A 15,458-nucleotide genomic window follows, 5' to 3' on the forward strand; every position below is an offset into this window, starting at 1 on the left:
ATCATATATGTTAATTCTCAGACTGATGGAGTATGGAATAATTGAGGCTAAAATCCCAATCTGCCACCTTTTTATAAATCAGTGGGATCACACGTGGCTGGATAGATTCTGTAATTTTCCAATTTGGCTGAGTAGATGGGCTTTGTATTACAACTACAAGGAAAATTTGGTTAAATTGGCTGCCAGACTAGAAAAGATGCCTTCCAAAAGGACAGCTCCAATTGTATTAGGACTTCGTTTAACTTGGATTACAAGGGCCTAATCTGTTTACAGTGAAGTCAAAGGCAGCTTTGGCATCAAAATCAATCTATCTAGGATGAGATTTTCATTAGAACTTTAGTGAATTAAGGACCCAAATATTACAAAAAGTCAATGAGAGTTGGGTGGATCATTTTAAAAATTACTGACAAAATACTTTTCTATCTCTCGACATGGTATCATTTGAGCACTTGCAATATATTAATGAATTTCTCTTCCCAACACCCTCTGAGCTCAGGAAATAATATTATCTTCATTTTCAGGAAGGGGAGCTGAGAGGCAGAAATATCAAAGCTGAGAGTTTTCACGAGAGCTTAAGGCATAGGCCTCAGATTTTTATTGATATTTAAGATCAATTTAGGGTAGTTAGGAATTCAGGATTAACAGTATTGTTTCAGACTGGTGCCTTCTTGACTTGGAATCTATGAATCTAGGAGGCTACTGGGATTTTTGAAAGCATCTAGGAGATTTTGGTGCTTAGGTGCTTTTGATAATTGCACTAGGCACAGAAATACCTTTAAAAATCTGGCCTGAGGTGATCAGATCCTATGGAAATTAACTGGGAGATGAGTTCCCAATTCTCTTTGGCTGCTTTGGAAGTCCCAGACCAAGTGACTGGGCCAAGGCCTCACTGGGTGTCTGGAAAATGAGTATTGATTTGCTAACTCTCAGACCAGGGGTCTTTTCCCCTTATCCATCCTCCCTCTTTTCATCGAGCCCTTCATTGCATCGTCTTCATTTGATTCTCCTTATCTCATCCCTTTCCCCAAGGATTTAACAGCCATGGCATCAGTGAGAGAGGGGAACGACACAGCAGTCACGGAATTCATCCTGCTGGGGTTTGGAAATGGTCCAGGGTGACAGATGGTCCCCTTTTTGGTGTTTCTGGTGATTTACATGGTAACCATGCTGGTAAACACCATCCTGGTCCTCATCATCAGAGCCAAAATCTCCACACCTCCATGTACTTCTTCCTCATAAATCTGTCCCTCATAGATCTCTGCTACTCCTCCATCATTGCCCCCAAAGCCATGGTGAGCTTCCTATTAAAAAGCAAAGCCATTTCCAGTCTATAAGAACCCACATGTGGAACAAATATTTAATAATGGGTTCTTCAATCTAGCAGAGAAAGGTATAACATGTTTCAATGGCTGGAAGTTCAAGTTAGGCAAATTCAGAATGGAAATAAGGCATAATTTGTTTAATTGTTGACTGTAATTAACTATTGGAACAACTTAACCAGGATCATGGTGGATTCTCTACTGATAATTTTAAATCAAGGTTGGATGTTTTTTTGTAAAATATCTGCCTTAGGAATTATTTTGGGGAAGTTCCCTGGCCTATGCTACACAGGAGGTCAGAGTAAATGATTGTCACAATGGTCCCTTCTGGCCTTGGAATCTAAGACATAATGGGCCTGATTCTGATCTTGTGGCTTGACCCAAAGCCCACTGAAGTCAATGGGATGCTTTCTATTGTTTCCAAAGGGCATCGGATCAGGCTGTCTCTTCCACTGGTGTAAATGCAGAGTAAATCCAGAGAGAGAGAATTTTCTCTGCTAAGTACACTCTTTCTATGACGTAATCATTTGGATTTGCTGTTTTCCCTCCGGTCTGATTATACACACAAGAGTCTTGTGCCTCCTCTGGAGATATTAACAGAAGTCAAACACATCAGCAGTGCTTCATGTCAAGGGTTGACCAGTATTACATCATCTTTCATCACTGTGGCCCTGCCTCTCAAATGCTGGGTGGAACCACTTCTTAGCAACATGCCTCAGGTGGCTCGTGACCAGGATTCATCACTGAATTTGGTCTGCTGATTGGATCATTAGCTTCCCTGGTTTGGGCTGTGTACTGATGGGGAGTGCGACGTGAATGCTGATCCATGCCCCCCGGTGGAACCACTAAAAGATGTGCTCTCAATCAGAGGAGACAGAGCAAACCTTGCTTTGTGCTCCTGCTGAGTTAGTTTGGCCAAGATCTCGAGTTTATGTCTGTGGTAGATGGAGCCATGGAGCCTACAATACAACAAAATCCTCTCTGCTGAGTGTTCAGTGTGGTGCCTTCAAACACTGCTTATGAGATTTGCCTTAACAATGCGATTAACAAGCACCAGTTCCCCAGATGCTTGATAGTCTGGTGACTTTACCTGGAGTCCAAACTATAGCATAAGGTATTTAAAGATATATTTTCTTATTGATTTCCTGCTTACTCTTTCTTATTCTGTCTGTATGCTCTCAAATATAATAGATTCTAGGTCAACACTCCCAGAGTTCCTTAGCACAAAGTCTGAATTATACCTTATTTTAGGCTAGCATCAAAAAACCTTTTTCTCCATTTCTTCATTTAAATATTACCAGGCATAGTACTGAAGTCAATTGAAGAACTCACCAGAGTAAGCACTATGCCTGAAGGAAAGTGCTTGAAGAATAGAGGGGACAATGGCTAAATGTTTAGCAAACAACTAGTTCCTCCCTTCCACACCTCAAAATAACTTAGAACATAAGAACGACCATACTGGGTCAGACCAAAGATCCATCTACTCCAGTATCCCATCTTCTGACAGTGGCCAGTGCCAGGTGCCCCAGAGGGAATGAACAGAACAGCTAATCATCAAGTGATCCTGTCGCCCATTCCCAGCTTCTGGCATACAGAGGTTCGGGACAGCATTCCTGCCCATCCTGGCTAATAGCCTTTGATGGACCTATGCTCCATGAACTTATCTAGTTATTTTCAGGGCCGCCCAGAGGGGAGGGCAAGTGGGGCAATTTGCCCCAGGTCCCGGGCCCCGCAGGGGCCCCCACGAGAATAGGACAGGGCCTATTTTTACTCACCCGGAGGCATTCTTGGTCTTCGGCAGCACTTCGGCGGTGGGTCCTTCACTCGCTCCGGGTCTTCGGCGGCACTTCAGTGATGGGTCCTTCAGTGCCGCCGAACACACCCGGAGCGAGTGAAGGACCCGCTGCTGAAGACCTGGAGGACCGCCGGGTGAGTCAAAATTAAAAAGGTCCCCAAAATTCCTTTGGCCTGAGCCCCCTGAATCCTCTTGCTGTCCCTGGTTATTTTTTGAACCCTGTTATAGTCTTGGCCTTCACAACATCCTCTGGCAAAGAGTTCCACAGACTGACTATGCGTTGTGTTAAAAAATACTTCCTTTTATTTGTTTTAAACCTTCTGCCTATTAATTTCATTTGGTGACCCCTAATTCTTGTGTATGAGAAGGAGTAAATAACTCTTCCTCATTTACTTTCTCCAACTTCCCTAACTTGCTCTGGAAAGAAAGAAAGAAAGAAAGAGCCTACCCCTGGAAACTCATAAAGAACATGAGGACAATTATTGATAGGAATAAGCTTATTGATTTCAGTGAGACTGCTGTCAGAAAATCATAGAAATGTAGGGGAGGAAGGGATCTTGAGAGGTCATCTAGTCCAGCCCCCCATGCTGATGCAGGATTAAGTATGCCTAGACCATCCCTGAGACTTGTTTCTGGCAAGTTATTCACAGGCATAAGTGTTTGTTTGCAGTATCAAGACCTTAATAGGCACATTTCAACCAGCAATCTAATCCACAGATAGATAGATACTTTTAAAAAAGTTTCAGGTGTGGCATATCCCCGTACCATCTGTTGGGGATTTGTGATTTGTTTTAAAATGCTTTCTGTCCCCTGCTGCGGAGTCAAGCAGTAACACAGATGGCAAGGAAAACTGACTGGAGAAGGGTGGAAACACCGATTTCTGCTGTGTAAAATATGCAGTCGTCTCTCTGGATAACACTGAATAATATTTGCTCTCTATCTTCTTTTACTAAAAGTGATCTTAGGTGAGAATTGTGAGAATAGCAGACAAAAGAAATTTCAGAGAGAAATTTGATGTTTCAGATGTTGCAGTCCCTGGAAGAACAATATCTTAAAAAAACTGTATGAAATCTTCCACACGGAAAATCTATCTACCTATTTCCATCCGCATCCATCTATCTATTTATGTCTATCTGTTCCCATACACACCCATAATCTATCTATCTATCTATCTATCTATCTATCTATCTATCTATCTATCAACCCTTAGGCCTGAAGCATTAGGAAGATGGGAGCTTGTGGACGAAAGGGGGAAGAGCAGTCCAAAGCAGGTTAAGATATAAGGATGTGCAAGCACTCCATTGCTAAGGGAGTTCTCTGCCATGATCTATGGTAGGGCAAAGAGAATTGACTGAATGGCTACACTCTGCATTTTCATTTCCATTTTAGTTACATGACAGTTTGGAACATTTTAGTTAAAATGCAGTTACGGTTTGGGGCTGCGGGGGTGTAAATTGCAATTGACCTTATTGGGTGATGCACGGACAAGCCATGGACATTGAATGTACATCACAAAGGTTCCCGTCAGTACAGTGAGGATAAGGGGCTTGGGCAGAGAAGCAAGAGGGAGGAAAAGGGGGAAAAGCTGGCTGCTTGCTGCTGGGAGAGCCTCTTAGGGGTCAGGCCTCTCTCAAGAGCCCTACGTACCACTGATCTCTCCCCACGAGCTGAGCTGAGACAGCCGGACGGTGCAGAACAGCGGCAGTCACAGGAGGTTGGTGGCGACCTGTGAAACAGAGCAACTGCTTGTCCAAGGCAATGGATGGCTCAGAGGCCATGGACAGTAGTGATGCTACAGCCCCAGCACCTTTGAGGGGACACAGGGCAGCAGAGCTAAGCAGCTTGGACTGAAGCTATGGAGAAAACAGCATCCAGCTCAAGGGACACTAGTGCAGGCCTCCCTTCACAGCAAGGAAAACTGAAATCACTCCAGGTGGGTTAGGAAGTAGAGCAGCCCATGGAGCACTGGCCAGCTAGAATCCTTGGACTTCTCCAACCCAGGGCAACTAATGGTGATGGGCCAGCTGGGGAAGAGGGAATTGGCCAGAACTCATCAGCCACTTGCACCAGCTGTAGGTTGGACTGAGGTTACTTGTAAGATACCCTGGGGGAATCTCACATAATAGAACTTCTCAATGTAATAATAGCTGGTTTTCTCAAATTCATTCATGTCTTCCTCCCATCTACACACCCAAAATAAAGTTCCCTTGGTTGTATTGCCTGGACTCAGTGTTGGCCAGTGGGGAAGAATTGCCCACCAAGGGTTGCCGTGGTGGTGTATGTATTTTACCAGGTTTCTGGGTCAAACCTGGAGCCAGTGCATGTGAAGTCTTTAAGAAAACCCATAGAAAAATTGAACCTGGTCCTTTTGGCTCCTGACACCATCTGGCAGAGGGGGTCACATGGCAAATGGTTTAATTGGTTTTGCTTGGCAGATTTAAGACAAAATATGGAACATTTCAAAATCAAAAAATGTATATTTTAAAAAACATGTGTTGTGGGTTGTTTAAGCTGTTATTTTCCAACCAGCTCTGCCCCACACGAAACATTAGAAAATCGGGAAATACTTCGTAAAGGGTCCAGCCACATCTTGAGAGAATTATCTGGACATCTGTAGTTTGTTGACCTAGATTCCAGTGACCAGAGTCCAACTGCCCTCTCTCTGATGGAGGAGACTCACATCTAGGGTGATGAACCATGAATACGTGTACTCACAAGGTTATTTATAGAACAGCTGAATATTAACAATCCATTGTTATCAAGGAGGCTACACTGGGAGGAAGGTACTACCCAATGTGAGTAAGACTCAGACACTTGACACATAATCCAGCTAAAAGTTGAAGTAACTTGGAGTTAAAAGTAAACAACAAGTCCTTACATCCTTACTCAGACTTTGCTCTGTCAGTACTCAAGCAAAACTCCCACTGAGTGTCCCAGAGGAAGGATATTGTGTACAGATGTTAAAGCTGTCAACTAGAAACACTGCAGTCTCTCAGGAGCAGAAATGCATAAATCATATATATATATAGATATAGATATAGATAGATAGATACTGATTTGTAGATGGAAAGGAATAGAATCATCTGTGTGAAAGAGCCTATTTTACTACCCTTTTATAAATGAATGGCATTGCTCATGGGGAATTTTGCCCATGTCTTCCTCAGCCAAGAAGAGTCTTTAATTAATTAATTTGGGATTCAAAGTAAAATCTTCAAAAAAAATAAAGAAAAAAGAAAAACCCTGAGGCCAAATTTTTAAAGGTATTTAGGCACCTAGTGGGATTTTGCAAAGCATCTAGGTGACTAACCCCCATTGATTTCAAGAGATCTTAGGAGAAACTTCAACATATCTTTTATATTTGACTCTTTTTTAACTTTTATCTTGTTCTATTTTCTAAAGGAAATGTCAGCTACTGAGCCAGTAAGAGAGGGGAACCACACAGCAGAGACAGAATTCATCCTATTGGGGTTTGGAAGAGGTCTGTGGATGGAGATGTTCCCCTTTGTGATGTTCCTGGTGATTTACATAATAACCGTGCTGGGAAACACCATCCTGGTCCTCATCATTGGAATTGATTCTCAGCTTCACAGCCCCATGTACTTCTTCCTCATGAACTTGTCACTCTTAGATCTCGGCAACTCCTCCTCCATTGCCCCCAGAGCCATGGTGAGCTTCCTATTAGGGAGCAAAGCCATTTCCTACAATGGATGTGCCACCCAATTCTTCTTTGTCACTTTCTTCCTCACCACTGAAGGGTTCCTCCTGGCAGCAATGGCATACGATCGATACTCCGCCATCCGCAACCCGCTCCGGTATCCCATCACCATGTCCAAGTGGGTTTGTATTTGGCTGGTGGTGGGATCCTATATCTGTGGCTGTGTGAACTCCATGGTGCAAACTGGCTTCACCTTTACGCTAGACTTTTGTGGGTCTAATGAGATGGATCATTTCTTCTGTGACGGCCCTCCCCTAATTAGTCTGTCCTGCAGTGACACATTTGTCAATAACATTGTGATCTTTACCTTATGTGGCCTCATTATAGTGAGCACTGCACTGATTACGCTGCTCTCCTATGTCTATATCATCTCCACCATCCTCAGGATTCATTCTGCTGAGGGCAGACACAGAGCCTTCTCCACCTGCACTTCCCACCTGGTGGTTTTGACTTTATTTTACGTGTCCACTGCTTTGATGTATGCCCAGCCCACTCGGCTAGCTTTTCTGTATCCAAGGAAAGTAGTGTCCATCTTTTATACCCTTTTTGCTCCCATGTTGAATCCTTTCATCTACAGCCTCAGGAACAAGGATGTGAAAGATGCTTTGAGAAGGACTATGAGCAAGAAATGTTTGAAAAAATGAACATTGTCTTTGAACATACAGATGAAACCAATTGGGTCAAAGTATAGTGCAATACAACAACACATTTTGAGCAAATGTTTATTTTTTATTGGGATTAGTTTGGGGGCAAGTATAAAAAAATCTTTGGGATCCACAGTATCTATCTATCTATCTATCTATCTATCTATCTATCTATCTATCTATCCTTTTTTCTGTATGTCTATCTATTGCTCTTTCTGCTTCCCTCTCTACTTACCTGACTAGTTGACCTGTGGAACTCATTGGTACTGGATATTATTTAGATATATGTCCTTTGGATATATTTTCAGAATTTTAAAATGGCTTTGATATGTATAGGGCTTCATGCTTTGGGATATTAGTCAGCTAATGCCTGTCTGAGTTAGGAATAAATTTTCTCCATGATTTATCATTCAATTCACCCGTCTTTGAAACAGCTGATACTGGCCACCATTGCAGACAGGATTCTTCTGCATAGCAATTCCTTTGTTTCTATAATTTTCCAGAACACTGAACATACAACATATTTAAGACAATAAAGTATCTCTCTATATATTTGCATGTTTACATATACTTACAATAGGAATGACCTCCATCCAAATTGTTAGGTAATGTAAATTTGCTTAGCTAATCTGATCTCTGTGTATCTACACCAGCTCAAGGTCTGGCCCTTGAGTTATCACTGATGCCTAGGTGGGGTAGCTGTTTGGTGATGATGATCAATGTGTGAACTGGCAAGGAAACTGATAGAGCCCATGTTAACCTGCATCACCTATATATAGTACTCCTATGTCAGGTCTGAAACACAGCTCAATAAAGCAAGTGATTTTGATTCAAATCTCACCCATATTTGTGTAAACCAGGAGCATTCACTGATGCAGGTGTAAATCCACTAGTAGCCACATGCAAATAAACAACTAATAACATTTCCCTTTTTGATTTGGTTGTGAAAGGAAAACTACACTTTGAGCCCAATGCTGCAGCACTCTTTGAGGATAACATCACCTTGACTTCAGGAGAGATTTTGGTGCATTATGTCTTGCCAGATCAAATTTACTATGCAGATTTACCATGGAAATCCCAGGTTATTAATCTGCAATTCTAATTTATTGAATTCAGAATGTATCATCTGAAAAATAAATCTAAGTATAGAGATGAATTTGTCTGTTTTCAGTAAGTGAATTCCTACCTTTACTGCTGCTTGGCAGGGTTGGCTGATGGGTGGGATTCACATCCTACCAGGAGTTAATCTCCAGGGGCCATTGCACTATGACCTCTATTAGTGTCTCCATTAACACACTAGTAGAATGTGCATTGGCTTCACTTAACATCCCCATCCATGTCCTGCTTCCTGTCTCCTGCCTCCTTCTAGGGCTACTCTATTGCAGTGGCAGAGGGGATGTGGAGCTGGGACTCCGGGGATGAGGAAGGAGATTGGGAAGTCAGGAGTTTCTGTGTTGGTAGCCCCAGGGAGACGTAGTTTGAGAAGAGCAACCAGCTGCATGTGGAACAGGGTCTGGACATCTGCAGAGGAACTGGATCAATAGGTCTGAGAATGGGGAGGACTTGTCCCTGTTATACCAGACACAGTGCCAGCAGGAATTTTCAAAGGAGCCAATGGGATTTAAGTGCCCATTTCCCATTGAAATGGGCACCTAGCCCCCTTGGGTAACTTAGAAAATCCCAGTCCTAGCCTCTGCCATTTAAGTTAGTGGAAACCATCTTTGGTTGTGAGTAAAGCTGGTTAGGACTTTTCAATGCAAATATTTATTCAACAGGAAATGTGATTTCTGCAAAATCAAATTTTTATGTCAGAAAATTTAGATTTTGCTGATTTTTGTCCTTCTGATTTTCTCTTGGGAAAATCAGATAAAACTATTTTGGTTTGTCAAGTCAAACCGAAACTTTTCATTTCAAGACAGCTAAACATTCACCCATGTCCACCTATGCTGCCATGGTGCATCCTGGGAATTGTAGTCCAGGTGCCTCATGCCTATTTTCTCCCCTACAGGCTGGTTTTTCCTGGCTGCAAAACATATCATCCATTGCTGTCTGGCTGAACCAACATGGTTCCTCTCCTGCCACACACAGGATGGTGTTGGTGGGTGTTAGTATATAGGCCTGTTTGTTAGCCTGAGATAGAATTTTGGGTTTGACTTTTGATACTCTTATATCCTTACTAATATGTATGAACAAAAAACAAAGACACTGTGTGTTGCTTCTGCTCAGCCAGATGGGTTTCTTACTATAATGAGAAGAGATAAGAGATAGAGTTTATAGTGTTACGGGGTATGGTGGGAGGATAATATACAAGCATACACTGTAAGGTTGCCTGGCTCCTTTCTCAAGCCAGGGTCAATCAACCAGTTAGGAGAGGCAAGAGGGTTGCGGGGAGTCATAAGAAACACTAAAATCCAAAGAAAAGCCTGGTCTTGGCCAGTACACAACCTCATTCCTTGCCCCTCCCATGGGATACAAAAGAGGTGGTACCAAGACCACAAATTCATGACTCTCCAAAATGGAACTTGACCATAAGTTGTAAGGGGTGGGACTGTGGGCATGCACTGCAGGAATATTTGGGCCTGCTAAGAAAGAAGAGGTGGGAATAGGGAACAGGGACACTGGTAAAGGCTCTGCAGCATCAGAGCTATGGATATGCTTGCTTGAAACTAACCAAATAAACATCCCATTGCCTGCACTTTGGACCTCTGGTCTTCTGCTTTCTGTCTGCATGACAAGAACTAAGGGAGGGGGTGAAGGGAAATCCCTCTAACAGTGGGGCTCTCAAACCAGTGTGACTTGGAGATAACATCCCATTGAGAGATACAGGGCAGTTCTCCCTCTCCGAACTATTCACTCAGGTTCTCTGTAGATGCAGAAAGACGGCACTGTGTCTGGTATACCAGGGACACATTCCCCATTCTCAGACCTATTGTTCCAGTTTCTCTGCAGAGGCTGCAGCACTGGTTACAATGAGGTTATTTTTCTAAGCATTTCCAGCACAAGGGGCTAGGAAATAAAAACAAAAAACAAACAGACAAGCAAACAAACATAAAGCTGATATTCTGATGTAATCACATGACTCCAGGAGTTTGGACCCTTGGCATAGGCCTACGGTGCCTATCTGTTTATCCAGCCCTGAATAAAATGCACACAGTCATAGATTCTTAGATCCCAAAGTCATTGTGATCAGCTAGTTTGACCGCCTTTTTAACACAGGCCTTAGAATTTCCCCAAAATAATGGACACTCAAGGACAAAGAGAATTAAGATTAAAAAAAAATGTTTCCCCAGAAGTCTGAATTTCATCACATTTCTATACTCAAATGTACAATCCTATTTTTTTTCCCACAGAGACCAAACTCCTCAACATCTTACAGCTTAGTAGCACAATTAATGCTACCAATCTCTGCTGGATTCAAGAAAATGACCATAAAGATGCAAAGCTCTTTATACCAATCCTCTGAGCTTGGGGTTCCCCAAAGTTTTCATGGGGGGGGGGAACCAGTTTTTAAGAAAGAGATCTTTAATCATGAGTACCTCTGCTGTAATCACGCGGTCTGGTTCACAAACCTTCTTTAAGGGTCCAGGATGACACAAAAATAGTTATAAAAAAAGGATTAAAATAAACTTATCCACACATCTAATCACAGGGAAATTTACATATGGGGAACATAAAAATAGCCTTATAGACTCCACGGGCAGAAGGGATCATCATGATCACTTAGTCTGACCTTGTATACATTATGGGCCACAGACCCTCACCCATCCACTCTTGTAGCAGGCCGAGAGCATCTGGCTGAGCTACACAAGTCCTCAAATCTTGATTTAAAGACTTCAAGTTACAGAGGATTCACCACTTACATTAGTTCAAACCAGACCCATGCCCAATGCTACAAAGGTAAGTGAAAATCCCCCGTGGTCTCTGCCAATCTGACCCAGGGGAAATTCTTTCCCATCCCCAAATATGGCAATCAGTTAGACCATGAGCATGTGGGTAAGAATCACCAGCCAAAGGGGCTGTGTAGTAGCTGGGAAGGAGTAAGACAAAATGTAGCTGCACATGGTGCAGAGAAGAGATTGTGTGTGTGTGTATTGAGATTTGCTGGAGAAAAAGTAGGAATCAAGTATCAGAGGGGTAGCCGTGTTAGGAAGGGTGAGGTGTTCACACCTCAACTGCTAGCAGAGCACCTCACCCTCCCTGATTGAACTAACCTCGTTATCTCCATACTGATTTATACCTGCCTCTGGAGATTTCCATTACTTGCATCTGAAGAAGTGAGGTTCTTACCCACGAAAGCTTATGCTCCCAATACTTCTGTTAGTCTTAAAGGTGCCACAGGACCCTCTGTTACTTTTTGTAGTAGGAATAGTGTTGATTAGCGGGAGTGCTAGGTGGACCACAGGATCAAAGAACCACTTTCCTTAACAATAAAGTCTAACTGTGTCAGTGGTCTATTTACCTATGCTACTTCCATGATATTTTTTCCATGTACTCCATCTTTACAACATCTATGAACCCTAACTGTTCAGCCATTAGACCTGGTCAAAATTATTCATTCTAGCCATTTTCGTATCAGAGAATGTGGTATTCTTACAACTGAAATTTTCAATGTAAAATATCAATGGCTGGCTTTTTTAAATTGCCTTCTGGAATGAAATCCATGCTGACTAGAAAGGTACACAACTCCTAACTCAATTTTTATTCAGCTGTTATTCAAGACAGCTACAGTGGAATTTGCATAAGTACAAAATAACGAATGTCCCCAAGACTTGGCCCACAGAAAATGGAAATGATCTTTTAGCTTCCTTAGGGCTCATGAAGAATCATTGTCCTTGTGGGTCATTACAGTGCTCTCTCCTGCCTTGTACCAGCAGAGTGCTCTCCTACCCATTCTCTTGGGGGAACTGACTGAACAGTCTGTGTTCCAATTTCCCAACCTCTCCAGATGATAGACACCAGAGACTGATGGGAATTGGAACACCAGGTTTGAATACCTCTTGAATTCCAGGGATCTTCCAATCCTTATTGAAATTTCCCCCCTCAGCCATGTCTTTTCCCTGGTCTCGCTAGCGTTCCCTGTGGGTAGAGAACAGACAGAGTCTGGATATACAGAACAGAAAGGAGATTATTTATTGATGCTCCTGAAGAGAGACATCTGGTTCTCTCAGTCTTTTCAGCTCTCAGCTTGTATCAATAAAAAGGGTCTCTATACATTCTGGCCTTACATGCCATAAGCAGCATGCTGCTCATGGTCCACCAGCATGAAACTTTCTGACCCTTTGGAGGGCTATGTCTGTCACAGAGGCCTGGTGGACAGCACTCGCACCACAGAAAGTTTTCCTTAGTGCCCCCTTCACTTCTTGGTTCCTCAGGCAGTAGATGAAGGGGTTAATCATGGGGGTGACAATAGTGTACACGACCGACACCACCTTGTTCAAGTCAAAAGGGTGGATCTTCTTGGGCCGGGCGTACATGAAGAGGGAGGTTGAGAAGAAGATGATGACCACAGTGAGGTGGGAGGCGCAAGTGGAGAAGGCTTTTTTCCTCCCCTGGACAGTGGGGAGGTGCAGGATGGTGGCAATGATGCACAGGTAGGAGACAATGGTCACAGAGAGCGGGACCATCAGGATGATCAAGGCTAGCACAAAGTCTACCCTCTCCGCTAGTGACATGTCGGTGCAGGCCAGGTTCAGCACCGGGGAGATGTCGCAGAAGAAATGGTTGATGATCCCCGGTCTGCAAAACGTCAGTTGCGAAATGAAGGACACCTTGACCATGGAGATGGAGAAGCCACTTACCCAGGAGACAGCTGCCAGCTGCAGGCAGAACCGGTGGGTCATGATGGCCGGGTAATGCAGTGGGTTGCAGATGGCCACATAGCGGTCGTAGGCCATGGAAGCCAGCAGGACACACTCAGTGCATAAGAGGGAGCTGAAGAAGTAGAGTTGGGTCATGCATCCCACAAAGGAGATGCTCTTGTTCTCCACCAGGAAATTCACCAGCAGTTTGGGGATGGTGACTGAGATGTACCAGGCTTCCAGGAAGGAGAGGTGACTGAGGAAGAAATACATGGGCTTGTGGAGGTGATGGTTTGTCTGGATCAAGGCAATGATGACCATATTCTCCAGGAGGGTCAGCACATAGGCCACCAGGAATATCACAAAGAGCAGTATCTGTAGCTCCAAGATTGTCGGGAATCCCAGCAGAATGAACTCCTGGACACTGGTGTTGTTCTCCTGCTCCATGGGGCCCTTGACAGTCTGCAGAGTCAGAAATAGACAGAAATAAGTGGTTGAAATGATAGATGCCTGTTTTCTTGAGATCTTTCACTTCAGCACTTTACTTTGATATTCCTCATTATTAGACCCATACTCTAGTTTTTGAACGCCTCACCATTGTGGGAACTATGGCCCAGATTCTCAGACGGTGACTGCCGGTGCTACACCAATTTGCCCCAATAGAAGATCTCACTCAATATTACTCTAACAACTCAACCATCCTTAACTCAAAGCTACATGGGGGAGATTTTAAAATGCACCTAAGGGATTTAGGAGGGCAAGTCCTATTGAAAATCAGTTCAACTTCTATCGAAGATTCTTGTATGGCCACCTTCACTGTAGTATGTGAGCACTTGCATGTAGTTACCCTCACAACACCCACATGAGGTTGGGCCATTCTATTATGCCCATTTTACAGATGGAGAATGGACAGATGACCAGATTTTCAAAGTTACTTGAGATGCCTACAGATGCAGATAGGCTTCTAGTGGAATTTACAAAAGGACCTAAGTTATTTAGGCACAGACAGTTGGTGGCAGAGCAGGAATGGATCCCAGGGTTTCTCAAGTCCCCAACTAGCCCCATAACTACTGGACCATCCCTCCTCTCATATGTGCTTTGGCACATTTGAAAATCTTTCCCATTGTCTTTAAGAGGGCACAAAGTCCCTGCAGGGAATTGCAGAATGCACAATGGCAGAGGAGACCTCTTGTTTACCAGTGGAAAGGGTTTGTGCACCCTGGAGCTATTTGCACACATTCCTGCATCTTCAATTACCTGCTACCAGTCAGAACAAAGGCCTGGACATTGTTATAGGAAAGTCCAGTGAAGGCCTGTGTTCAATCTGCAGCAGTGGGTCAGAAAAAGGATCAGATATGTTAGGATGCATCAGGATATCAGTAGGAATCTGCCTACTTAAAGGCAATGAAGAAAAAAATCAGATCTCAATTACAATGTGGCAGATCAAGAATAATGCTAACAACTTTCACCACAGAGGGAAAAGGAATGGATACACTTTATGTGTAAGGTAATAAGAGGTATATTACTGGATTAAGAATCAAGCTTCCTGAGGTCTATTCCTAGTCCTGCCACTGAGTTATTGATCAATTCACCTCACTGTTCAATTCCTCAGTTTCCCCATCCATCATGTAGTGATAATAAACCTACCTTCATAAAGAGCTTTATAGAATGGAATAATTAATAACAGGATGGGTCATATTTGATGTTAATTCATGTCACAAATGATACTATCTCTCTAATAAGATTCCAGATATGTCACCTGTCTGTGTGTCATTTTGAAGCCTAGAGTGTCTATTGAGTCAGTGTAAAGTGGTGGAAAGAACCCCAAGCATGGAGGAGGGCTCTTTTTGTTCAGAATATCACCAGCTTCAAACATCACTTGGACTTGTGGTTCCCTGCCATCCTATTTTTAAGTTCTCAGCCATTCTGACGTTACAAATTACACCTCTGCAGTGGACAGCTACAGTAAGGCAGGAATACATTCCATGGCAAGCATCCTAGAAGGTTGTGATATCATAGGTAAGTCAACCAATTACCACCCTTACTTTACAGCTAATTTGTGTGCAATAATTTCATTGGTTGTATGAGAGAGACTACACAATGGTGGATTACTTGATCTAATTGCCACACCCATTGCACAGCATGGCTTTCAGGGACCAGTATTAAAAAAATATTTCTATTATATCA

General features: G+C 43.1%; 2 protein-coding genes across 2 annotated transcripts; one reads left to right on the plus strand and one right to left on the minus strand.

Moving 5' to 3' along the window:
* The first annotated feature begins 6,516 nt into the window (after positions 1-6,516).
* Positions 6,517-7,473, plus strand: LOC113408568 (olfactory receptor 12-like). Its single transcript, XM_026661893.2, has one exon. It carries the CDS (start codon positions 6,517-6,519, stop codon positions 7,471-7,473), a length of 957 nt encoding a protein of 318 aa, XP_026517678.2.
* Positions 7,474-12,719: 5,246 nt separating this feature from the next.
* Positions 12,720-13,718, minus strand: LOC113408569 (olfactory receptor 6B1-like). Its single transcript, XM_026661894.1, has one exon. The coding sequence runs from the start codon at positions 13,716-13,718 to the stop codon at positions 12,720-12,722; it is 999 nt and encodes a 332-aa protein (XP_026517679.1).
* Positions 13,719-15,458: the final 1,740 nt, after the last annotated feature.

The sequence above is a fragment of the Terrapene carolina genome, unplaced genomic scaffold (genome assembly GCF_002925995.2).
Source record: "Terrapene carolina triunguis isolate 2854851 unplaced genomic scaffold, T_m_triunguis-2.0 Scaffold19027, whole genome shotgun sequence".
Classification (NCBI taxonomy): Eukaryota; Metazoa; Chordata; order Testudines; family Emydidae; genus Terrapene; species Terrapene triunguis.